Source organism: Drosophila miranda (assembly GCF_003369915.1).
Source record: "Drosophila miranda strain MSH22 chromosome Y unlocalized genomic scaffold, D.miranda_PacBio2.1 Contig_Y1_pilon, whole genome shotgun sequence".
Classification (NCBI taxonomy): Eukaryota; Metazoa; Arthropoda; class Insecta; order Diptera; family Drosophilidae; genus Drosophila; species Drosophila miranda.
The window spans coordinates 36,940,242-36,966,040 of record NW_022881603.1 but is presented as its reverse complement, the minus strand read 5'-3'; the positions used below and the strand labels follow the sequence as shown (position 1 = coordinate 36,966,040).

Sequence of the window (25,799 nt, the reverse complement as noted above, 5' to 3'; positions counted from 1 at the left end):
ATATTTAAAGATTTTGAATTTCCTTCTGAGCCTGGCAAATCTTTGGCAATCGAAGATCAGGTGTTCGGCATATTCAGTTACATTGCACGTTTCGCAGATATTTGAGTCAATTGCTTTGATTCGGTGTAGGAAGACTTTGTCGTATGTGTGTCCCGTCATAAGTCTGTTAATGGTCTTGATGCTTTTAGCATTCCATTTAAGAGAAAAATGCCAGGGTTTACTGGGTATGTCTGGAAATATGTATATGAGGCTGGATCCCTTCGTCCTACACTTCGTCCTGTAGTCCTCATTCCATTTGTATACTAAAAAGTTCCTAATTTCTCTTTGAGCCTCCTTGTAGCTGTATTTTATATTTATTGTAAACCCCTCACTTGTAGCAGCCTTTGCTGCTATGTCAGTCTTTTCGTTGATGGCCACACCCTTGTGACCAGGGACCCATAGAATGTCAAGTTTCTGAATGTCTGATTGGTTAATTATGTTGTGAATATCATTCACTAGGTACGAGTCTGTATTCTTATTTTTAATTAAATTAATAGCTCCTAATCCATCACTTAAAATCAAAGCCTTTTTATACCCGATACTCAAAATGAGTATTGGGGTATATTAGATTTGTGGTAAAAGTGGATGTGTGTAACGTCCAGAAGGAATCGTTTCCGACCCCATAAAGTATATATATTCTTGATCAGCATCAATAGCCGAGTCGATTGAGCCCTGTCTGTCTGTCCGTCTGTCCGTCCGTCCGTCCGTCCGTCCGTCCGTCTGTCCGTCCCCTTCAGCGCCTAGTGCTCAAAGACTATAAGAGCTAGAGCAACGATGTTTTGGACCCAGACTTCTGTGATATGTCACTGCTACAAAAATATGTCAAAACTTCGCCCCGCCCACTTCCGCCCCCACAAAGGACGAAAATCTGTGGCATCCACAATTTTAAAGATAAGAGAAAACCAAAAACGTAGAATTGTAGAGAATGACCATATCTTTAAGACTGCGGAATCTGAATTGGATCGTATTATTATTATAGCTAGCATCAAGAAAACAATTTCATTTTTTTCCCGCCCTGTCTCTCTCTAACACACACGTAGCATAGGCGGCTTTGCTTAGAGTAAAACATTAGCGCCTAGATCTCAGAGACTACAAAAGCTAGAGCAACCAAATTTGGTATCCACACTCCTAATATATCGGACCGAGACGAGTTTGTTTCAAAATTTCGCCACACCCCCTTCCGCCCCCGCAAAGGACGAAAATCTGGGGATATTCAAAAATCTCAGAGACTATTAAGGCTAGAGTAACCAAATTTGGTATCCGCACTTCTGTTAGATCTTACTATAAAACGTGTATCTCAAAATTTCACCCCACCCCCTTCCGCCCACACAAAGGACGAATATCTGTTGCATCCACAATATTGCACATTCGAGAAAACTAAAAACGCAGAATCATAGATAATGACCATATCTATCAGATTGCTGAATCTGGATCAGATCAGATCATTTTTATAGCCAATAGGAACAAATCAATTTGCAGTGGCTACGCAGCGCCCGACGTCACGCTCAGACTGATTTTCTGTCTCTCTCGCACGCACTCTTTGTCGTTTCGTTTAATATTAGCGGCGTCTGCCGGAGGAGAGCCATACTGACTTAGTATCGGGTATAACTGTAGAGCTGCGGTGTCCGCAGCAACTCACAACGTTCCCCTCGTTTTTTTCCTTTATTTGATTGATTGATGTACTTAATTAAAAAAAAAATATCAAACAAGGCTTTGAAATTGAAACATAATTTTCATAATTAAATAATACTATACATATAAACAAAAACGTAACTTTAAATAATAAATGATAGATAAACTACATAAACTCGGTGGATGGCCTAAGACGCGGATTGCGGCTCATTTTCTGCTGGGCCCTGGTCATCGCTAATAGTGCCTTCTTCGTAGGTGAATTTGAAGTGCCGTACATTTTTCTTTGTACTGAAAATAACTCCACGACTTTCACGCTTGCTGGTCCCTGGTTTTTTCAGAATCGACTGGCGTCCCTTATTGGGAGGGGGGTATGATTAAGAGCGTTTTGTTCGGCTGCGGCCAATATAGCAGACTTGAGCAGAGTGTTGCCACCATTGGAAGAACGGCTCTCGCCTACAGACATGCGCAGGACGGTGCGAGCAGGAGAGAAGGACCGACGGTCGCGTACTACGATCACACGCTGAGTGCTGCTGCGAGATGGAGTTTGCGGGGCATCGTCCGCTGATACCACATCCGCCTTAGCCTTTTTCATTTCAGCATGGGCCTTGCGGAGTAATTGCATCAAGTTACTGCTGGCCTTGACCTTGGGCTTAGCGTTTAAATTGTTGCCCAGCTTAGACTTTGGTTTGGCCACAGGCTTGGCTGGTATTTTCGATTCCTCAACTGCATCGGGGTCCTGCCAATTGTTCTGTTTCCATCGCTTCAAGTTATCAAAGCGCTTGTCAACATTCTCACTCTGGAGTCGCAGCATGTCCCACCACCCTTCCAGATCCTCTGCCTGGACGGGTTTCGTCTCCTCGCTGCCATCGTAGGGTCGATGGTTCTTGCCCGTAGCTCCCGCCTCGCAACGGTCAATCAGACCGCTGAACTGCATCAATTTCTTGGTAGAGAGCAAATTTGTCTGTCCAATGGCCACATTGATCATATCTATGCCGCCCGTCTCAACCAGATGCGCCTCATTCTCCTTGCTATAGGCTTCCCACTCGCTGCAGATATCTCGCAGTCGTCGAATCTCATTCTCCAGCTGTATGCGAAAGTAGAGCACCGACTCGAGGGTCCGCCGATTGGCAACAGGATACTCCTCACCGGGCAAATACATGCTGTTTCGCTTCTCACGCTCCCAGCGAGAGTTGACTTTACCGCGCGAGACGCTCACATATGGACTTAAGTAGTTTGGCTTCTCATAGGAAATCCTGCGAGGAGGGGTTTGCTCCGCAGCTGCCTTCAGAGTAGAATTTTCTTGTTCTTTATCATCTGGATCTGGAAACCAATAATATTACATTTTACTCCATTTTATTCCTGTTGTACTTACCCTTAGCCAGATATGGATCCAAGATCAAACTCTCTTCAGCTGCCGTTTTTATCAAAGAGTACCTAGAAAAGTCAAATTTCCGCTTCGCTTTCGAATCTCGGTGGCTGCTCATTGGACCCACTGGACTCAGATTTGAAATCTCACCCAAGGCTTCTATCATTTCTTGACTGCAAAAGTTGGTCTTGCACTGCGTGAATGTGACCAGAGCAGGGAAACTTATCTTCTCTTCCAGCGGCGTATTGGGAGGCAGTGGGAGTTCAGTGGTCCCAGCCTCAACCAACTCTCTCATCAGCTCCGGCCGATTTCGAACATTCTTTTGAAGACCTACGTACTTGCTGACGTTGCTCTTGGCCTTCATTCTGGTCGACATTTGGCTGGCAAGCTTGTTTTGTATTGCCGGCCCTTTTGCTACTGCGGTCGACTTAAATTTTCCCGCAGCTCCCCTCCGCCGCCTCCTTGAATGGGCTTTGGTTTTACTGCTGGTATTTTTAAGGTGGGCTTACTCACGGCCGGCTTTTCGAATGGTTGCGTCCTCACATTTGGCAAATGAACAACCCCATTTGCAGAAGGTCCAACGACCAAATCTGCTGCCTTGGGCTTTGGGCCTGCTGTAGGCTTCAAGGGCAATGCACGTGAAGGTGCAGGCTTCACTGTGGCTGGCTGGACATTCCTTGCTGATGTTTGATGTTTCATGTTTGATGTTTGGGTCTTCACAGTGACCGGCTGAGGACGCGACGTTGCATGTTGCAGCTTTGCCATGGTTGCCGCAGGCTGAGCGCGCAATCTGGATGGATGACCCTGGGTACGCAATTGGGTTGCAAAACGCTGTTTCCTCTCCGCTGCCGTCTGCGTACACTGAGTTTTTTTTTGCCAAAACATATAAGGAGTGCCTTTTTGGCGGCACAAATGCCGGAGCGTTCTCCTGCTCTTTCTGGGGGTTTGTCGCAGGTTTAAGTGTTTCGGTTTTATATGTGAACATCTTTTGACCACGACGAGCAATTTGCTCGTTCTTTGTTTGTTCCTTTCTGGCAGCCTTCCAATCCACGAAGCGCTTTATGTAAAGGTCCCGGGTGGGGTTCCTCTGCTGCTGAGGCAGCTCTGGTTTTCGATTCTCCTTAGGAGGAGCGACATAGGTAAGGCGTGGCTGCGCCTCCTCTGAGGGCGGTATAGGTGCCGCACGCTTGACGGGAGTTGGACTAACACTAATAATGCGGTTGCTTTGAAAACGATCCTCGCGCTGTTTTGCACGCGCCGCATTCTGGAGTTCCCGGTTCTGCTCATTGAAATTGCGTGGGCTAAAAGCAAGTGATTGCTGTTTATATAATTCCCTGTGGCGCTGCATTATGACGTCGAGCAGTAATTATTTAGGAGTTTAAAAAAAATGGAGGGACGCTTCTTAAGAATGGCGCCTTTTCAGCGTGCCATACCGATGAAAAAACGAACTTAGCCCACTTAAGCCCCTTTATTTAAACTGGATAACAACTCGAGTTAGACCGCGGAAAATAATACTAATAATAATAATATTTACCTCTTTTTTACCTGGCAAGGAAACTTTTTTTGATAGATTGGGGACTTGGAATTTGTTTAACAATTTAATCTGGTATTTTGTATGCAGTTTTTTTAAAGGTAGTGCTGTTTTTACACAATAATTTTTAGCGGTATATTTTTCAAAATTTTCACTTTGAAAACTCGTGAAAATTCTAAACAAATCCAATAAGAATGACTAGCAAAAGTTGGCTACTATTTTAGAAAAATAATCTATCAATCGGATAAACTTCATGTTCAGCTATAAAGTCCTAGCAAGCTAATAATATCAAATCACAGAACGATTAGCCCATTGTATGCCAAAGGGGTATTTTAATATTGCACCGAAAAATAGTGGAAATCGTGGATATAGTGGGTTTTTTTGTTGTGAGTAAAAGAAGGGATAGGAGGTATCTACAATGACTGTTTAAATAGAGGGGTCTTAAGTGGGTATATGTGGCATATTTCAGACCGTATATTTTATCGCCAAGTCACTTAGTACACTAATTTTCTTGCCACAATGTCTGGTTCACACACCTTGCAAAATATAAAAATACTTTCCATAGTATTTTCCAGTATATTAAGGTTATGCACTCACCCTCTTAGCCAATGCCCCAATGTAGAAGTCGTGTAAAAATTCAATTTAGAGCCACATCGATTATTAATGCGGGAAATCATCGAAATCTTGATCACTTGCCATCAAAATCTCAATGTTTTCAAAAATATAAAAAAAGGAATGTAAAAATATGCATAACGGGGGTTTTTCACACTGGCGCTTCCATGGGGCTTATATGGAAAAGAACGGGCCAACAATTTTGAAAAGTACACATATTCCCCTTTATAAAAATGATTTTAATATGTAGCAAATGGGTAGTTACCATGTAAAGAAATAAACTTAGTGGAAATTGTTGACATTTTTTATTGAAACCTTATTTTATAAACAATGCCAATAAAGATGGTACTTAAAATTAGCCACTTTTATATAAAATTGATTAGATTATCGGTTAAAAATATGTGTTCAGTGCTGATAGTCGTTGCTAGTATTCAACCGAAAGAAATTTTTTTTTTTTTTTTTTTTTTTTTTTTTTTTTTTTGGTTTTAAATCATCTCAAGGATGATCGGAATTTTGATCGTAGCACTGTAGCCACATTGATCAGATACTGGTGATGTAGTTTGGCGAGTTTGACAGGTCGGTTTATAAAAAAAAGAGGAAAATTACTTAACTGTTTTAGAAAATAAACTGAAATTACTTTATAACATGATGAAGAAAAAAGGGGTCAAAAGTTTAAGTTAGCAGTTTTGATGAAGACTGCCAGCTCTCTGAGATGTAGCGGCTGTTTTTTTTATTAATAATTGATGTAAATTGTTATAATATTTAAAGATTTTGAATTTCCTTCTGAGCCCGGCAAATCTTAGGCAATCGAAGATCAGGTGTTCGGCATATTCAGTTACATTGCACGTTTCGCAGGTATTTGAGTCAATTGCTTTGATTCTGTGTAGGAAGACTTTGTCGTATGTGTGTCCCGTCATAAGTCTGTTAATGGTCTTGATGCTTTTAGCATTCCATTTAAGAGAAAAATGCCAGGGTTTACTGGGTATGTCTGGAAATATGTCTATGAGGCTGGATCCCTTCGTCCTACACTTCGTCCTGTAGTCCTCATTCCATTTGTATACTAAAAAGTTCCTAATTTCTCTTTGAGCCTCCTTGTAGCTGTATTTTATATTTATTGTAAACCCCTCACTTGTAGCAGCCTTTGCTGCTATGTCAGTCTTTTCGTTGATGGCCACACCCTTGTGACCAGGGACCCATAGAATGTCAAGTTTCTGAATGTCTGATTGGTTAATTATGTTGTGAATATCATTCACTAGGTACGAGTCTGTATTCTTATTTTTAATTAAATTAATAGCTCCTAATCCATCACTTAAAATCAAAGCCTTTTTATACCCGATACTCAAAATGAGTATTGGGGTATATTAGATTTGTGGTAAAAGTGGATGTGTGTAACGTCCAGAAGGAATCGTTTCCGACCCCATAAAGTATATATATTCTTGATCAGCATCAATACCCGAGTCGATTGAGCCCTGTCTGTCTGTCCGTCTGTCCGTCCGTCCGTCCGTCCGTCCCCTTCAGCGCCTAGTGCTCAAAGACTATAAGAGCTAGAGCAACGATGTTTTGGATCCAGACTTCTGTGATATGTCACTGCTACAAAAATATGTCAAAACTTCGCCCCGCCCACTTCCGCCCCCACAAAGGACGAAAATCTGTGGCATCCACATTTTTAAAGATACGATAAAACCAAAAACGCAGAATCGGTGAAGATGACCATATCTTCTAAAGTGCAAAATCTGAACCAGATCGTATAATGATTATAGCCAGAATCAAGAAAACAATTTCATTCTTTCTCGCTCTGTCTCTCTCTAACACACAGGTTTCATGGTCGGTTTTGTCAATTGCAAATTATGAGTTCAAGGATCTCAGAACCTATAAGAGCCAGAGCAACCAAATTTGGTATCCACACTCCTGTGATATCGGACCTTGACCGTTTCGTGTCCAAATTTCGCCACACCCCCTTCCGCCCCCGCAAAGGACGAAAATCTGGGGCATCCACAAATCTCAGAGACTATTAAGGCTAGAGTAACCAAATTTGGTATCCGCACTTCTGTTAGATCTCACTATAAAACGTATATCTCAGAATTTCGTCCCACCCCCTTCCGCCCCAACAAAAGACGAAAATCTGTTGCATCCACAATATTGCACATTCGAGAAAACTAAAAACGCAGAATCATAGATAATGACCATATCTATCAGATTGCTGAATCTGGATCAGATCGGATCATTTTTGTAGCCAAAAGCAAGAAGTCAATTTTCAGTGGCTACGCAGCGCCCGACGTCACGCTCAGACTGATTTTCTGTCTCTCTCGCACGCAATCTTTGTCGTGTGGTTCAATATTAGCGGCGTCTGCCGCAGGAGAGCCATACTGACTAAGTATCGGGTATAACTGTAGAGTTGCGGTGTCCGCAGCAACTCACAACGTTCCACCTCGTCTATTTTGTACTTGTGGATATTTCCACTAGGCCATTCTACTATTCCTATGCCACATGTACTTTCTGTAACTGAGGCATCTGTTGATAGAATGTTCCAGTCGTCCTTTCTGTACTTGTTCAGAATCTCATAAAATATAGTTTTTATACCCGATACTCAAAATGAGTATTGGGGTATATTAGATTTGTGGTAAAAGTGGATGTGTGTAACGTCCAGAAGGAATCGTTTCCGACCCCATAAAGTATATATATTCTTGATCAGCATCAATAGCCGAGTCGATTGGGCCCTGTCTGTCTGTCTGTCTGTCCGTCTGTCCGTCTGTCCGTCCGCCCGTCTGCCCGTCCCCTTCAGCGCCTAGTGCTCAAAGACTATAAGAGCTAGAGCAACGATGTTTTGGACCCAGACTTCTGTGATATGTCACTGCTACAAAAATATGTCAAAACTTCGCCCCGCCCACTTCCGCCCCACAAAGGACGAAAATCTGTGGCATCCACAATTTTAAAGATATGAGAAAACCAAAAACGTAGAATTGTAGAGAATGACCATATCTTTAAGACTGCTGAATCTGAATTGGATCGTATTATTATTATAGCTAGCATCAAGAAAACAATCTCATTTTTTTCCCGCCCTGTCTCTCTCTAACACACACGTAGCATAGGCGGCTTTGCTTAGAGTAAAACATTAGCGCCTAGATCTCAGAGACTACAAAAGCTAGAGCAACCAAATTTGGTATCCACACTCCTAATATATCGGACCGAGACGAGTTTGTTTCTAAATTTCACCACACCCCCTTCCGCCCCGCAAAGGACGAAAATCTGGGGATATTCAAAAATCTCAGAGACTATTAAGGCTAGAGTAACCAAATTTGGTATCCGCACTCCTGTTAGATCTTACTATAAAACGTGTATCTCAAAATTTCACCCCACCCCCTTCCGCCCTAACAAAGAACGAAAGTCTGTTGCATCCACAATATTGCACATTCGAGAAAACTAAAAACGCAGAATCATAGATAATGACCATATCTATCAGATTGCTGAATCTGGATCAGATCAGATCATTTTTATAGCCAATAGGAACAAATCAATTTGCAGTGGCTACGCAGCGCCCGACGTCACGCTCAGACTGATTTTCTGTCTCTCTCGCACGCACTCTTTGTCGTGTCGTTTAATATTAGCGGCGTCTGCCGGAGGAGAGCCATACTGACTTAGTATCGGGTATAACTGTAGAGTTGCGGTGTCCGCAGCAACTCACAACGTTCCCCTCGTTTTTTTCCTTTATTTGATTGATTGATGTACTTAATTAAAAAAAAAATATCAAACAAGGCTTTGAAATTGAAACATAATTTTCAGAATTAAATAATACTATACATATAAACAAAAACGTAACTTTAAATAATAAATGATAGATTAACTACATAAACTCGGTGGATGGCCTAAGACGCGGATTGCGGCTCATTTTCTGCTGGGCCCTGGTCATCGCTAATAGTGCCTTCTTCGTAGGTGAATTTGAAGTGTACTGAAAATAACTCCACGACTTTCACGCTTGCTGGTCCCTGGTTTTTTCAGAATCGACTGGCGTCCCTTATTGGGAGGGTGGGTATGATTAAGAGCGTTTTGTTCGGCTGCGGCCAATATAGCAGACTTGAGCAGAGTGTTGCCACCATTGGAAGAACGGCTCTCGCCTACAGACATGCGCAGGACGGTGCGAGCAGGAGAGAAGGACCGACGGTCGCGTACTACGATCACACGCTGAGTGCTGCTGCGAGATGGAGTTTGCGGGGCATCGTCCGCTGATACCACATCCGCCTTAGCCTTTTTCATTTCAGCATGGGCCTTGCGGAGTAATTGCATCAAGTTACTGCTGGCCTTGACCTTGGGCTTAGCGTTTAAATTGTTGCCCAGCTTAGACTTTGGTTTGGCCACAGGCTTGGCTGGTATTTTCGATTCCTCAACTGCATCGGGGTCCTGCCAATTGTTCTGTTTCCATCGCTTCAAGTTATCAAAGCGCTTGTCAACATTCTCACTCTGGAGTCGCAGCATGTCCCACCACCCTTCCAGATCCTCTGCCTGGACGGGTTTCGTCTCCTCGCTGCCATCGTAGGGTCGATGGTTCTTGCCCGTAGCTCCCGCCTCGCAACGGTCAATCAGACCGCTGAACTGCATCAATTTCTTGGTAGAGAGCAAATTTGTCTGTCCAATGGCCACATTGATCATATCTATGCCGCCCGTCTCAACCAGATGCGCCTCATTCTCCTTGCTATAGGCTTCCCACTCGCTGCAGATATCTCGCAGTCGTCGAATCTCATTCTCCAGCTGTATGCGAAAGTAGAGCACCGACTCGAGGGTCCGCCGATTGGCAACAGGATACTCCTCACCGGGCAAATACATGCTGTTTCGCTTCTCACGCTCCCAGCGAGAGTTGACTTTACCGCGCGAGACGCTCACATATGGACTTAAGTAGTTTGGCTTCTCATAGGAAATCCTGCGAGGAGGGGTTTGCTCCGCAGCTGCCTTCAGAGTAGAATTTTCTTGTTCTTTATCATCTGGATCTGGAAACCAATAATATTACATTTTACTCCATTTTATTCCTGTTGTACTTACCCTTAGCCAGATATGGATCCAAGATCAAACTCTCTTCAGCTGCCGTTTTTATCAAAGAGTACCTAGAAAAGTCAAATGTCCGCTTCGCTTTCGAATCTCGGTGGCTGCTCATTGGACCCACTGGACTCAGATTTGAAATCTCACCCAAGGCTTCTATCATTTCTTGACTGCAAAAGTTGGTCTTGCACTGCGTGAATGTGACCAGAGCAGGGAAACTTATCTTCTCTTCCAGCGGCGTATTGGGAGGCAGTGGGAGTTCAGTGGTCCCAGCCTCAACCAACTCTCTCATCAGCTCCGGCCGATTTCGAACATTCTTTTGAAGACCTACGTACTTGCTGACGTTGCTCTTGGCCTTCATTCTGGTCGACAATTGGCTGGCAAGCTTGTTTTGTATTGCCGGCCCTTTTGCTACTGCGGTCGACTTAAATTTTCCCGCAGCTCCCCCTCCGCCGCCTCCTTGAATGGGCTTTGGTTTTACTGCTGGTATTTTTAAGGTGGGCTTACTCACGGCCGGCTTTTCGAATGGTTGCGTCCTCACATTTGGCAAATGAACAACCCCATTTGCAGAAGGTCCAACGACCAAATCTGCTGCCTTGGGCTTTGGGCCTGCTGTAGGCTTCAAGGGCAATGCACGTGAAGGTGCAGGCTTCACTGTGGCTGGCTGGACATTCCTTGCTGATGTTTGATGTTTCATGTTTGATGTTTGGGTCTTCACAGTGACCGGCTGAGGACGCGACGTTGCATGTTGCAGCTTTGCCATGGTTGCCGCAGGCTGAGCGCGCAATCTGGATGGATGACCCGGGGTACGCAATTGGGTTGCCAAAGGCTGTTTCCTCTCCGCTGCCGTCTGCGTACACTGAGTTTTTTTTGCCAAAACATATAAGGAGTGCCTTTTTGGCGGCACAAATGCCGGAGCGTTCTCCTGCTCTTTCTGGGGGTTTGTCGCAGGTTTAAGTGTTTCGGTTTTATATGTGAACATCTTTTGACCACGACGAGCAATTTGCTCGTTCTTTGTTTGTTCCTTTCTGGCAGCCTTCCAATCCACGAAGCGCTTTATGTAAAGGTCCCGGGTGGGGTTCCTCTGCTGCTGAGGCAGCTCTGGTTTTCGATTCTCCTTAGGAGGAGCGACATAGGTAAGGCGTGGCTGCGCCTCCTCTGAGGGCGGTATAGGTGCCGCACGCTTGACGGGAGTTGGACTAACACTAATAATGCGCTGTTTTGCACGCGCCGCATTCTGGAGTTCCCGGTTCTGCTCATTGAAATTGCGTGGGCTAAAAGCAAGTGATTGCTGTTTATATAATTCCCTGTGGCGCTGCATTATGACGTCGAGCAGTAATTATTTAGGAGTTTAAAAAAAATGGAGGGACGCTTCTTAAGAATGGCGCCTTTTCAGCGTGCCATACCGATGAAAAAACGAACTTAGCCCACTTAAGCCCCTTTATTTAAACTGGATAACAACTCGAGTTAGACCGAGGAAAATAATACTAATAATAATAATATTTACCTCTTTTTTACCTGGCAAGGAAACTTTTTTTGATAGATTGGGGACTTGGAATTTGATTAACAATTTAATCTGGTATTTTGTATGCAGTTTTTTTAAAGGTAGTGCTTTTTTTACACAATAATTTTTAGCGGTATATTTTTCAAAATTTTCACTTTGAAAACTCGTGAAAATTCTAAACAAATCCAATAAGAATGACTAGCAAAAGTTGGCTACTATTTTAGAAAAATAATCTATCAATCGGATAAACTTCATGTTCAGCTATAAAGTCCTAGCAAGCTAATAATATCAAATCACAGAACGATTAGCCCATTGTATGCCAAAGGGGTATTTTAATATTGCACCGAAAAATAGTGGAAATCGTGGATATAGTGGGTTTTTTTGTTGTGAGTAAAAGAAGGGATAGGAGGTATCTACAATGACTGTTTAAATAGAGGGGTCTTAAGTGGGTATATGTGGCATATTTCAGACCGTATATTTTATCGCCAAGTCACTTAGTACACTAATTTTCTTGCCACAATGTCTGGTTCACACACCTTGCAAAATATAAAAATACTTTCCATAGTATTTTCCAGTATATTAAGGTTATGCACTCACCCTCTTAGCCAATGCCCCAATGTAGAAGTCGTGTAAAAATTCAATTTAGAGCCACATCGATTATTAATGCGGGAAATCATCGAAATCTTGATCACTTGCCATCAAAATCTCAATGTTTTCAAAAATATAAAAAAAGGAATGTAAAAATATGCATAACGGGGGTTTTTCACACTGGCGCTTCCATGGGGCTTATATGGAAAAGAACGGGCCAACAATTTTGAAAAGTACACATATTCCCCTTTATAAAAATGATTTTAATATGTAGCAAATGGGTAGTTACCATGTAAAGAAATAAACTTAGTGGAAATTGTTGACATTTTTTATTGAAACCTTATTTTATAAACAATGCCAATAAAGATGGTACTTAAAATTAGCCACTTTTATATAAAATTGATTAGATTATCGGTTAAAAATATGTGTTCAGTGCTGATAGTCGTTGCTAGTATTCAACCGAAAGAAATTTTTTTTTTTTTTTTTTTTTTTTTTTTTTTTTTTTTTGGTTTTAAATCATCTCAAGGATGATCGGAATTTTGATCGTAGCACTGTAGCCACATTGATCAGATACTGGTGATGTAGTTTGGCGAGTTTGACAGGTCGGTTTATAAAAAAAAGAGGAAAATTACTTAACTGTTTTAGAAAATAAACTGAAATTACTTTATAACATGATGAAGAAAAAAGGGGTCAAAAGTTTAAGTCAGCAGTTTTGATGAAGATTGCCAGCTCTCTGAGATGTAGCGGCTCTTTTTTTATTAATAATTGATGTAAATTGTTATAATATTTAAAGATTTTGAATTTCCTTCTGAGCCCGGCAAATCTTTGGCAATCGAAGATCAGGTGTTCGGCATATTCAGTTACATTGCACGTTTCGCAGATATTTGAGTCAATTGCTTTGATTCTGTGTAGGAAGACTTTGTCGTATGTGTGTCCCGTCATAAGTCTGTTAATGGTCTTGATGCTTTTAGCATTCCATTTAAGAGAAAAATGCCAGGGTTTACTGGGTATGTCTGGAAATATGTCTATGAGGCTGGATCCCTTCGTCCTACACTTCGTCCTGTAGTCCTCATTCCATTTGTATACTAAAAAGTTCCTAATTTCTCTTTGAGCCTCCTTGTAGCTGTATTTTATATTTATTGTAAACCCCTCACTTGTAGCAGCCTTTGCTGCTATGTCAGTCTTTTCGTTGATGGCCACACCCTTGTGACCAGGGACCCATAGAATGTCAAGTTTCTGAATGTCTGATTGGTTAATTATGTTGTGAATATCATTCACTAGGTACGAGTCTGTATTCTTATTTTTAATTAAATTAATAGCTCCTAATCCATCACTTAAAATCAAAGCCTTTTTATACCCGATACTCAAAATGAGTATTGGGGTATATTAGATTTGTGGTAAAAGTGGATGTGTGTAACGTCCAGAAGGAATCGTTTCCGACCCCATAAAGTATATATATTCTTGATCAGCATCAATAGCCGAGTCGATTGAGCCCTGTCTGTCTGTCCGTCTGTCCGTCCGTCCGTCCGTCCGTCCGTCCCCTTCAGCGCCTAGTGCTCAAAGACTATAAGAGCTAGAGCAACGATGTTTTGGATCCAGACTTCTGTGATATGTCACTGCTACAAAAATATGTCAAAACTTCGCCCCTCCCCCTTCCGACCCCACAAAGGACGAAAATCTGTGGCATCCACATTTTTAAAGATACGATAAAACCAAAAACGCAGAATCGGTGAAGATGACCATATCTTCTAAAGTGCAAAATCTGAACCAGATCGTATAATGATTATAGCCAGAATCAAGAAAACAATTTCATTCTTTCTCGCTCTGTCTCTCTCTAACACACAGGTTTCATGGTCGGTTTTGTCAATTGCAAATTATGAGTTCAAGGATCTCAGAACCTATAAGAGCCAGAGCAACCAAATTTGGTATCCACACTCCTGTGATATCGGACCTTGACCGTTTCGTGTCCAAATTTCGCCACACCCCCTTCCGCCCCGCAAAGGACGAAAATCTGGGGCATCCACAAATCTCAGAGACTATTAAGGCTAGAGTAACCAAATTTGGTATCCGCACTTCTGTTAGATCTCACTATAAAACGTATATCTCAGAATTTCGTCCCACCCCTTCCGCCCCAACAAAAGACGAAAATCTGTTGCATCCACAATATTGCACATTCGAGAAAACTAAAAACGCAGAATCATAGATAATGACCATATCTATCAGATTGCTGAATCTGGATCAGATCGGATCATTTTTGTAGCCAAAAGCAAGAAGTCAATTTGCAGTGGCTACGCAGCGCCCGACGTCACGCTCAGACTGATTTTCTGTCTCTCTCGCACGCAATCTTTGTCGTGTGGTTCAATATTAGCGGCGTCTGCCGCAGGAGAGCCATACTGACTAAGTATCGGGTATAACTGTAGAGTTGCGGTGTCCGCAGCAACTCACAACGTTCCACCTCGTCTATTTTGTACTTGTGGATATTTCCACTAGGCCATTCTACTATTCCTATGCCACATGTACTTTCTGTAACTGAGGCATCTGTTGATAGAATGTTCCAGTCGTCCTTTCTGTACTTGTTCAGAATCTCATAAAATATAGTTTTTATACCCGATACTCAAAATGAGTATTGGGGTATATTAGATTTGTGGTAAAAGTGGATGTGTGTAACGTCCAGAAGGAATCGTTTCCGACCCCATAAAGTATATATATTCTTGATCAGCATCAATAGCCGAGTCGATTGGGCCCTGTCTGTCTGTCTGTCTGTCCGTCTGTCCGTCCGTCCGTCTGTCCGTCCCCTTCAGCGCCTAGTGCTCAAAGACTATAAGAGCTAGAGCAACGATGTTTTGGACCCAGACTTCTGTGATATGTCACTGCTACAAAAATATGTCAAAACTTCGCCCCGCCCACTTCCGCCCCCACAAAGGACGAAAATCTGTGGCATCCACAATTTTAAAGATATGAGAAAACCAAAAACGTAGAATTGTAGAGAATGACCATATCTTTAAGACTGCGGAATCTGATATGGATCGTATTATTATTATAGCTAGCATCAAGAAAACAATTTCATTTTTTTCCCGCCCTGTCTCTCTCTAACACACACGTAGCATAGGCGGCTTTGCTTAGAGTAAAACATTAGCGCCTAGATCTCAGAGACTACAAAAGCTAGAGCAACCAAATTTGGTATCCACACTCCTAATATATCGGACCGAGACGAGTTTGTTTCTAAATTTCGCCACACCCCCTTCCGCCCCCGCAAAGGACGAAAATCTGGGGATATTCAAAAATCTCAGAGACTATTAAGGCTAGAGTAACCAAATTTGGTATCCGCACTCCTGTTAGATCTTACTATAAAACGTGTATCTCAAAATTTCACCCCACCCCTTTCCGCCCACACAAAGAACGAAAATCTGTTGCATCCACAATATTGCACATTTGAGAAAACTAAAAACGCAGAATCATAGATAATGACCATATCTATAAGATTGCTGAATCTGGATCAGATCAGATCATTTTTATAGCCAATAGGAACAAATCAATTTGCAGTGGCTACGCAGCGCCCGACGTCACGCTCAGACTGATTTTCTGTCTCTCTCGCACGCACTCTTTGTCGTGTCGTTTAATATTAGCGGCGTCTGCCGGAGGAGAGCCATACTGACTTAGTATCCGGTATAACTGTAGAGTTGCGGTGTCCGCAGCAACTCACAACGTTCCCCCTCGTTTTTTTCCTTTATTTGATTGATTGATGTACTTAATTAAAAAAAAAATATCAAACAAGGCTTTGAAATTGAAACATAATTTTCAGAATTAAATAATACTATACATATAAACAAAAACATAACTTTAAATAATAAATGATAGATAAACTACATAAACTCGGTGGATGGCCTAAGACGCGGATTGCGGCTCATTTTCTGCTGGGCCCTGGTCATCGCTAATAGTGCCTTATTCGTAGGTGAATTTGAAGTGCCGTACTTTTTTCTTTGTACTGAAAATAACTCCACGACTTTCACGCTTGCTGGTCCCTGGTTTTTTCAGAATCGACTGGCGTCCCTTATTGGGAGGGGGGTATGATTAAGAGCGTTTTGTTCGGCTGCGGCCAATATAGCAGACTTGAGCAGAGTGTTGCCACCATTGGAAGAACGGCTCTCGCCTACAGACATGCGCAGGACGGTGCGAGCAGGAGAGAAGGACCGACGGTCGCGTACTACGATCACACGCTGAGTGCTGCTGCGAGATGGAGTTTGCGGGGCATCGTCCGCTGATACCACATCCGCCTTAGCCTTTTTCATTTCAGCATGGGCCTTGCGGAGTAATTGCATCAAGTTACTGCTGGCCTTGACCTTGGGCTTAGCGTTTAAATTGTTGCCCAGCTTAGACTTTGGTTTGGCCACAGGCTTGGCTGGTATTTTCGATTCCTCAACTGCATCGGGGTCCTGCCAATTGTTCTGTTTCCATCGCTTCAAGTTATCAAAGCGCTTGTCAACATTCTCACTCTGGAGTCGCAGCATGTCCCACCACCCTTCCAGATCCTCTGCCTGGACGGGTTTCGTCTCCTCGCTGCCATCGTAGGGTCGATGGTTCTTGCCCGTAGCTCCCGCCTCGCAACGGTCAATCAGACCGCTGAACTGCATCAATTTCTTGGTAGAGAGCAAATTTGTCTGTCCAATGGCCACATTGATCATATCTATGCCGCCCGTCTCAACCAGATGCGCCTCATTCTCCTTGCTATAGGCTTCCCACTCGCTGCAGATATCTCGCAGTCGTCGAATCTCATTCTCCAGCTGTATGCGAAAGTAGAGCACCGACTCGAGGGCCCGCCGATTGGCAACAGGATACTCCTCACCGGGCAAATACATGCTGTTTCGCTTCTCAAGCTCACAGCGAGAGTTGACTTTACCGCGCGAGACGCTCACATATGGACTTAAGTAGTTGGGCTTCTCATCGGAAATCCTGCGAGGAGGGGTTTGCTCCGCAGCTGCCTTCAGAGTAGAATTTTCTTGTTCTTTATCATCTGGATCTGGAAACCAATAATATTACATTTTACTCCATTTTATTCCTGTTGTACTTACCCTTAGCCAGATATGGATCCAAGATCAAACTCTCTTCAGCTGCCGTTTTTATCAAAGAGTACCTAGAAAAGTCAAATTTCCGCTTCGCTTTCGAATCTCGGTGGCTGCTCATTGGACCCACTGGACTCAGATTTGAAATCTCACCCAAGGCTTCTATCATTTCTTGACTGCAATTGTTCGTCTTGCACTGCGTGAATGTGGCCAGAGCAGGGAAACTTATCTTCTCTTCCAGCGGCGTATTGGGAGGCAGTGGGAGTTCAGTGGTCCCAGCCTCAACCAACTCTCTCATCAGCTCCGGCCGATTTCGAACATTCTTTTGAAGACCTACGTACTTGCTGACGTTGCTCTTGGCCTTCATTCTGGTCGACAATTGGCTGGCAAGCTTGTTTTTTATTGCCGGCCCTTTTGCTACTGCGGTCGACTTAAATTTTCCCGCAGCTCCCCCTCCGCCGCCTCCTTGAATGGGCTTTGGTTTCACTGCTGGTATTTTTAAGGTGGGCTTACTCACGGCCGGCTTTTCGAATGGTTGCGTCCTCACATTTGGCAAATGAACAACCCCATTTGCAGAAGGTCCAACGACCAAATCTGCTGCCTTGGGCTTTGGGCCTGCTGTAGGCTTCAAGGGCAATGCACGTGAAGGTGCAGGCTTCACTGTGGCTGGCTGGACATTCCTTGCTGATGTTTGATGTTTCATGTTTGATGTTTGGGTCTTCACAGTGACCGGTTGAGGACGCGACGTTGCATGTTGCAGCTTTGCCATGGTTGCCGCAGGCTGAGCGCGCAATCTGGATGGATGACCCTGGGTACGCAATTGGGTTGCCAAAGGCTGTTTCCTCTCCGCTGCCGTCTGCGTACACTGAGTTTTTTTTGCCAAAACATATAAGGAGTGCCTTTTTGGCGGCACAAATGCCGGAGCGTTCTCCTGCTCTTTCTGGGGGTTTGTCGCAGGTTTAAGTGTTTCGGTTTTATATGTGAACATCTTTTGACCACGACGAGCAATTTGCTCGTTCTTTGTTTGTTCCTTCCTGGCAGCCGTCCAATCCACGAAGCGCTTTATGTAAAGGTCCCGGGTGGGGTTCCTGCTGCTGCTGCTGCTGAGGCAGCTCTGGCTTTCGATTCTCCTTAGGAGGAGCGACATAGGTAAGGCGTGGCTGCGCCTCCTCTGAGGGCGGTATAGGTGCCGCACGCTTGACGGGAGTTGGACTAACACTAATAATGCGGTTGCTTTGAAAACGATCCTCGCGCTGTTTTGCACGCGCCGCATTCTGGAGTTCCCGGTTCTGCTCATTGAAATTGCGTGGGCTGAAAGCAAGTGATTGCTGTTTATATAATTCCCTGTGGCGCTGCATTCTGACGTCGAGCAGTAATTATTTAGGAGCTTAAAAAAAATGTAGGGACGCTTCTTAAGAATGTCGCCTTTTCAGCGTGCCATACCGATGAAAAAACGAACTTAGCCCACTTAAGCCCCTTTATTTAAACTGGATAACAACTCGAGTTAGACCGCGGAAAATAATACTAATAATAATAATATTTACCTCTTTTTTACCTGGCAAAGAAATTTATCTTTGTTGTTGATGGTTCTTGCTATAATTATATCTTGCTCTGTCTCATATATCAGTCTTTTAACTCTTAATTCTTTTTTGTAGGCAATCGCCACTCCTCCATAACCGTCCTCTCTATGTTTTTCTAACATATTGAAGTTAGCTAGTTTCCTAAAACGGAGATCGTGAGAGAAAACTTCAGCCAGAATGGCAAAGTCGAAGTTTTCATTGTTTTAGTAGAATACTAGGTCGTTTTTATTGGCTTTAATAGATTGAATGTTATGTTGTAAAAATTTCATATTTATTTAGATGTTTTAAAAAGGTTCGTTTCTCTCTGTTTGTTCATTTTTCTGTCTGCATTATGTTCCATATTGTAATCATTTGTACTGGTCACTTTTTTTGATGGATGTGACACATCATTTGAGTCGACTAAACGAGACAACATGTCAACCATCTGTTGAATGGTAAATTTGTTTTCTTTTAGTTCTTTGTTTTCAAAAAATGGTACGTGATTACTAGAATCGCTGGTATATGATTCTAAGTGATAGTGGGTTTTTTGTGCAGGAACCAAAGGTCTCTGCACTAACCTGCTCGCATAACTGTGTTTTTTTAAAACTTCATTTGCTTTAACGTTTTTGGTTTGAACATTTTCCTCATTTATGTCTAGTTTTGGATAGTTTTTTTCATTATTATCTAACAGCGAAAAATTTTGATGGATTGAGTAAGTGCTAAGCACTTCCTTACGCGCGATTTTTTTGATTGTCATTATTTTGTTAATGTCCATCTCCTTTTCCCATACTGGGCACATCAGTCTGTCCCTAGCTGAGTGATTTTTCCCATTGCAAAGGATACACTTGAGACCAGTGCACGACCCATTGCACTCCTCGACTCCGCATTTATAGCACCTCCTAGCTGATTTGCATCTGGTCGAAGTGTGACCAAGTCTGCCACAATTATAACATTGCCTTACTCTGGGAACATATATGCTTACTTTCATCCCACATATCCCAAAAAGAGATACCTTTTCTGGGATGTCTGAACCCTCAAAACCAATTTTGACTGTTTCTAATGGTATGAGCTTGAATGTTTCGTTGTTGTCATCGGTTGTAATTTTCTGCCTTCTTGCTAATCTTTCAATTGACTTAATTTTTATGTTAGAAGTAATATTATCCATAATTTCATTCTCAGAAAAACCGAGGGGCACCCCTTTAATTACTCCATAGGATTCCACATAGTCTTTTGGTATAAATACCACTAAATTCATTTTTTTTAACTCCTCATTTAAAACTAAATCATTTGCTTCGCTGAAAACCTTAAAATAAATCTTGTATAGAGTGGCGCAAAAGCTACGATTTCTTTAATTCCTTTGATTTTAAGGTGTCTTATTTTTTCAAAAAAGAATAAGCCATTTTTGGTGTTTTTGTTTTCGAAGATGGTACTGTTCTTAGTCGATACTAGTACAGCCGCATCACCGATGTGGCACTCACTATACAACACTGTTTCTCTTTCGATACCTACATTTGATGGGTTTATAATCGGATTAGTATTTTTATTCAGTGTTTTAGTCATTTCAGTATTTCCAGTAAAACCATTTATGGCATTTGTGTGAGAATTGTGAACGGTCACACCGTCAGAAGCCTCCACCATTTTGTTACTGTCATCGTCTATCAGCATTTTGTTATTTATGACTGTATTGGTGTTGTCGCTTTTTTGTTCCTTGCGCATCTTTTTTGCTGGGTACTTTTCGTTAGTCAAGCTGTCGAATATGTATGTCCTCTTTCACACCTGAACACAAAGCACTGAAGTTTTTTGCTATTGTTTTTTGGGTTTGAATTTTGCCGCTTTTTGCCACCTGATCAGGGGGTTTCAATTTGGCAGACACCGAGTGACCGGCGTCCGCCATACTTGCTGGTTTAACTAGATTGCCAAAGACTTACCTCTCCTTTGGGAAATGAAAAGAGGAATAATTTATATATTGATGAAGATTTCTATGAAATAAACAATGATCCAATTTGTACAATCACTTTTAATTAAGCCTTTGTTGCTTGGAAAAAGTCACTTTTCAGACTGTTAAGAAAAAACACGACCGGTCTCGCTCGCTGATGAAAAGGAAGTGACCGAAAGCAATTTGATTCAGCTTGAATACAAATAATACGTCAGTATATTTTCGGCATATTTTGAAATTTGTGACGTAGTTTCGGTATATTTCTGAGTGTCTGTTTACCATTGCACGTATGAAAATAAAAGTGAATAATAAAAGTAAGCAAAAATAAGCATTCAACTTTATCAAGTGTGTGTCAAGTGTCGAGAAAGAGAATACGTTTTTAGACAGCTGCGACAGAGCCTGGAATATGTATTAATATATGCAGTAGACACCCCACGAAATTCGCCGAATAAATACAAGTGTGTGCGTGTGTTTATTGGGGTTAAAAAAACTAAAACAAACAACGTCACGGCAAGAGCATTGCCAGCAGCAAGAACACACGCCCTACTTTGTAAAATTAAATTCCTGTTAAAACCACATACATTCAATCGGTTTGAAACGCCAAGGTTTACCCCGATTCTGCCCCATGGAAGGCAAATGCTTAATTGCTTTTGTCCTACCTGCTTTTCCGTGAATTTACGATGTCATCGGTTAAGTTAGCTAAATAAATGCTGCTGGCAACGCTGCGCTTGCTCGCTCACGCACGCACACACTCCCCTCTCTGTCGGTGTCGGTTCGCCGCTGCCGCCACCGCCTGTCAATTCTCGCTCTGCCTGCCTTGTCGGTTGTCGGTGTATTTTTAATCGCTTTTCTCGCCCAAGAATATTAAAGAAAGGAGAGGAGAACTACACACAACGCGCAATCAAATATATGAGTTATTGTTTATACAGTCAAGGAAAAAAGTCAACATACAGCACCGATTTTTCAATATTTCGGGTTTTCGCAATGAAAATTAAAAAAGTTGGTATGCCATTATTTAGGACACTTAAAGTTATTATTATTTCAGAAAAAAAACTTAAACAAAAATTATGTATACTAAAGTTACAACGAAAAAACATAAAATGTTCACGGAAAAAAGTGTACATACAGCCTCTATGCTTTTGTATTATAGTCTCAAAGTCATCTTAATATTAATACTTTTTATACTTTTAATATTTGGTTGGTCCACCATTGGCATCTATTACAGCCTGTAGTCGTCGGGGCATCGATGCCACCAAATTTTCGGTTGTTGTGGGCGGAACTTTGGCCCAAGCTCGAATGAGGGCGGTTTTGAGGCTTTCACGTCTACTGATGTTATACTTCCGTACCAATCTTTCTAAAATGTCCCAAAGATGTTCGATTGGGTTAAGTTCTGGAGATTGGGGTGGTGAACGAAGCTGTCTTGGGGCATAATACAGCAACCAATCACGCACAACATGTGCGGTGTGCTTTGGATCGTTGTCCTGTTGGAAGATCCAACTGCTTCCCAGGCTCAATGTAATTATTTAGGAGTTAAAAAAAAATGGAGGGACGCTTCTTAAGAATGGCGCCTTTTCAGCGTGCCATACCGATGAAAAAACGAACTTAGCCCACTTAAGCCCCTTTATTTAAACTGGATAACAACTCTAGTTAGACCGCGGAAAATAATACTAATAATAATAATATTTACCTCTTTTTTACCTGGCAAGGAAACTTTTTTTGATAGATTGGGGACTTGGAATTTGTTTAACAATTTAATCTGGTATTTTGTATGCAGTTTTTTTAAAGGTAGTGCTTTTTTTACACAATAATTTTTAGCGGTATATTTTTCAAAATTTTCACTTTGAAAACTCGTGAAAATTCTAAACAAATCCAATAAGAATGACTAGCAAAAGTTGGCTACTATTTTATAAAAATAATCTATCAATCGGATAAACTTCATGTTCAGCTATAAAGTCCTAGCAAGCTAATAATATCAAATCACAGAACGATTAGCCCATTGTATGCCAAAGGGGTATTTTAATATTGCACCGAAAATAGTGGAAATCGTGGATATAGTGGGTTTTTTTTGTGAGTAAAAGAAGGGATAGGAGGTATCTACAATGACTGTTTAAATAGAGGGGTCTTAAGTGGGTATATGTGGCATATTTCAGACCGTATATTTTATCGCCAAGTCACTTAGTACACTAATTTTCTTGCCACAATGTCTGGTTCACACACCTTGCAAAATATAAAAATACTTTCCATAGTATTTTCCAGTATATTAAGGTTATGCACTCACCCTCTTAGCCAATGCCCCAATGTAGAAGTCGTGTAAAAATGCAATTTAGAGCCACATCGATTATTAATGCGGGAAATCATCGAAATCTTGATCACTTGCCATCAAAATCTCAATGTTTTCAAAAATATAAAAAAAAGGAATGTAAAAATATGCATAACGGGGGTTTTTCACACTGGCGCTTCCATGGGCTTATATGGAAAAGAACGGGCCAACAATTTTGAAAAGTACACATATACCTCTTTATACAAATGATTTTAATATGTAGCAAATGGGTAGTTACCATGTAAAGAAATAAACTTAGTGGAAATTGTTGACATTTTTTATTGAAACCTTATTTTATAAACAATGCCAATAAAGATGGTACTTAAAATTAGCCACTTTTATATAAAATTGATTAGATTATCGGTTAAAAATATGTGTTCAGTGCTGATAGTCGTTGCTAGCTAGTATTCAACCGAAAGCAATTTTTTTTTTTTTTTTTTTTTTTTGGTTTTAAATCATCTTAAGGATGATCGGAATTTTGATCGTAGCACTGTAGCCACATTGATCAGATACTGGTGATGTAGTTTGGCGAGTTTGACAGGTCGGTATATAAAAAAAAAGGAGAAAATTACTTAACTGTTTTAGAAAATAAACTGAAATTACTTTATAACATGATGAAGAAAAAAGGGGTCAAAAGTTTAAGTCAGCAGTTTTGATGAAGATTGCCAGCTCTCTGAGATGTAGCGGCTCTTTTTTTATTAATAATTGATGTAAATTGTTATAATATTTAAAGATTTTGAATTTCCTTCTGAGCCCGGCAAATCTTTGGCAATCGAAGATCAGGTGTTCGGCATATTCAGTTACATTGCACGTTTCGCAGATATTTGAGTCAATTGCTTTGATTCTGTGTAGGAAGACTTTGTCGTATGTGTGTCCCGTCATAAGTCTGTTAATGGTCTTGATGCTTTTAGCATTCCATTTAAGAGAAAAATGCCAGGGTTTACTGGGTATGTCTGGAAATATGTCTATGAGGCTGGATCCCTTCGTCCTACACTTCGTCCTGTAGTCCTCATTCCATTTGTAAACTAAAAAGTTCCTAATTTCTCTTTGAGCCTCCTTGTAGCTTTATTTTATATTTATTGTAAACCCCTCACTTGTAGCAGCCTTTGCTGCTATGTCAGTCTTTTCGTACCCATAGAATGTCAAGTTTCTGAATGTCTGATTGGTTAATTATGTTGTGAATATCATTCACTAGGTACGAGTCTTTTTTAATTAAATTAATAGCTCCTAATCCATCACTTAAAATCAAAGCCTTTTTGTAATTATATTTAAGACATAGTTCGCAGGCCTTATTAAGTCCTACGAGTTCGACACCTACTGAGGATAATCTGTTTTCTATTTTGTACTTGTGGATATTTCCACTAGGCCATTCTACTATTCCTATGCCACATGTACTTTCTGTAACTGAGGCATCTGTTGATAGAATGTTCCAGTCGTCCTTTCTGTACTTGTTCAGAATCTCATTAAATATAGTTTTTATTTCTTCATTCGAGTATTCTTCTTTACCCTTAGTTAAAAATTTATCTAATACATGGATTTTGTTACATGTGTTAACACTATCAAACATTGTTGGATTGAACCTTTTAATTTTAAGCAGTTCTTTGGCGGTAAGCCATTTCGCCCTGAAAACAGGTGGCATTACACCAGCGAGGACAAAAATTTCGTGTTTGCTTGTGTCAGGTGGCACCCCAACAAACCTTCTGAGTGATTTAGCCTGCGCTATTTCTATATCTTTACTTGCTACAGATCCCATGTCTGAAAAACTTGTGATAGCATATTCTTGTTTTGTTCTAATAAAAGCTTTGAAGATGTTGGTACTTGTTTTAGGTTTTAGACCTGATTTGATAGTAGTCGCAAGCTGGAGGAGTCTGTTGCATGTTTATACCCGATACTCAAAATGAGTATTGGGGTATATTAGATTTGTGGTAAGAGTGGATGTGTGTAACGTCCAGAAGGAATCGTTTCCGACCCCATAAAGTATATATATTCTTGATCAGCATCAATAGCCGAGTCGATTGAGTCCTGTCTGTCTGTCCGTCCGTCCGTCTGTCCGTCTGTCCGTCCCCTTCAGCGCCTAGTGCTCAAAGACTATAAGAGCTAGAGCAACGATGTTTTGGATCCAGACTTCTGTGATATGTCACTGCTACAAAAATATTTCAAAACTTCGCCCCGCCAACTTCCGCCCCCACAAAAGACGAAAGTCTGTGGCATCCACAATTTTAAAGATATGAGAAAACCAAAAACGTAGAGTTGTAGAGAATGACCATATCTTTAAGACTGCGGAATCTGAATTGGATCGTATTATTATTATAGCCAGCATCAAGAAAACAATTTCATTTTTTCTCGCCCTGTCTCTCTCTAACACACACGTAGCATAGGCGGCTTTGCTTAGAGTAAAACATTAGCGCCTAGATCTCAGAGACTACAAAAGCTAGAGCAACCAAATTTGGTATCCACACTCCTAATATATCGGACCGAGACGAGTTTGTTTCAAAATTTCGCCACACCCCCTTCTGCCCCCGCAAAGGACGAAAATCTGGGGATATTCAAAAATCTCAGAGACTATTAAGGCTAGAGTAACCAAATTAGTCTTTTTAAGAATTTCAGGTTGACGCAATTGTAGG

At 41.6% G+C, this 25,799-nt stretch overlaps 4 protein-coding genes across 4 annotated transcripts; all 4 read right to left on the bottom strand.

Moving 5' to 3' along the window:
* Window positions 1–1,809: 1,809 nt before the first annotated feature.
* On the bottom strand, window positions 1,810–3,419 carry LOC117191140 (guanylate kinase-associated protein mars-like). Its single transcript, XM_033396103.1, has 2 exons — window positions 3,044–3,419; window positions 1,810–2,991 (listed from the first exon to the last, which is right to left on the bottom strand). The coding sequence occupies exons 1-2, from the start codon at window positions 3,411–3,413 to the stop codon at window positions 2,006–2,008; spliced, it is 1,356 nt and encodes a 451-aa protein (XP_033251994.1). The 5' UTR covers window positions 3,414–3,419; the 3' UTR covers window positions 1,810–2,005.
* Window positions 3,420–3,434: 15 nt separating this feature from the next.
* LOC117191143 (guanylate kinase-associated protein mars-like) lies at window positions 3,435–4,870 on the bottom strand. The gene is made up of 2 exons (XM_033396107.1): window positions 4,572–4,870; window positions 3,435–4,514 (listed from the first exon to the last, which is right to left on the bottom strand). The coding sequence occupies exon 2, from the start codon at window positions 4,383–4,385 to the stop codon at window positions 3,543–3,545; it is 843 nt and encodes a 280-aa protein (XP_033251998.1). The 5' UTR covers window positions 4,386–4,514; window positions 4,572–4,870; the 3' UTR covers window positions 3,435–3,542.
* A 4,065-nt stretch (window positions 4,871–8,935) lies between these two features.
* Window positions 8,936–11,802, bottom strand: LOC117191121 (guanylate kinase-associated protein mars-like). Its single transcript, XM_033396083.1, has 3 exons — window positions 11,716–11,802; window positions 10,212–11,658; window positions 8,936–10,159 (listed from the first exon to the last, which is right to left on the bottom strand). Exons 2-3 carry the CDS (start codon window positions 11,527–11,529, stop codon window positions 9,090–9,092), a joined length of 2,388 nt encoding a protein of 795 aa, XP_033251974.1. The 5' UTR covers window positions 11,530–11,658; window positions 11,716–11,802; the 3' UTR covers window positions 8,936–9,089.
* Window positions 11,803–16,077: 4,275 nt separating this feature from the next.
* LOC117191122 (guanylate kinase-associated protein mars-like) lies at window positions 16,078–18,717 on the bottom strand. Its single transcript, XM_033396084.1, has 2 exons — window positions 17,370–18,717; window positions 16,078–17,317 (listed from the first exon to the last, which is right to left on the bottom strand). The coding sequence occupies exons 1-2, from the start codon at window positions 18,655–18,657 to the stop codon at window positions 16,332–16,334; spliced, it is 2,274 nt and encodes a 757-aa protein (XP_033251975.1). The 5' UTR covers window positions 18,658–18,717; the 3' UTR covers window positions 16,078–16,331.
* Window positions 18,718–25,799: the final 7,082 nt, after the last annotated feature.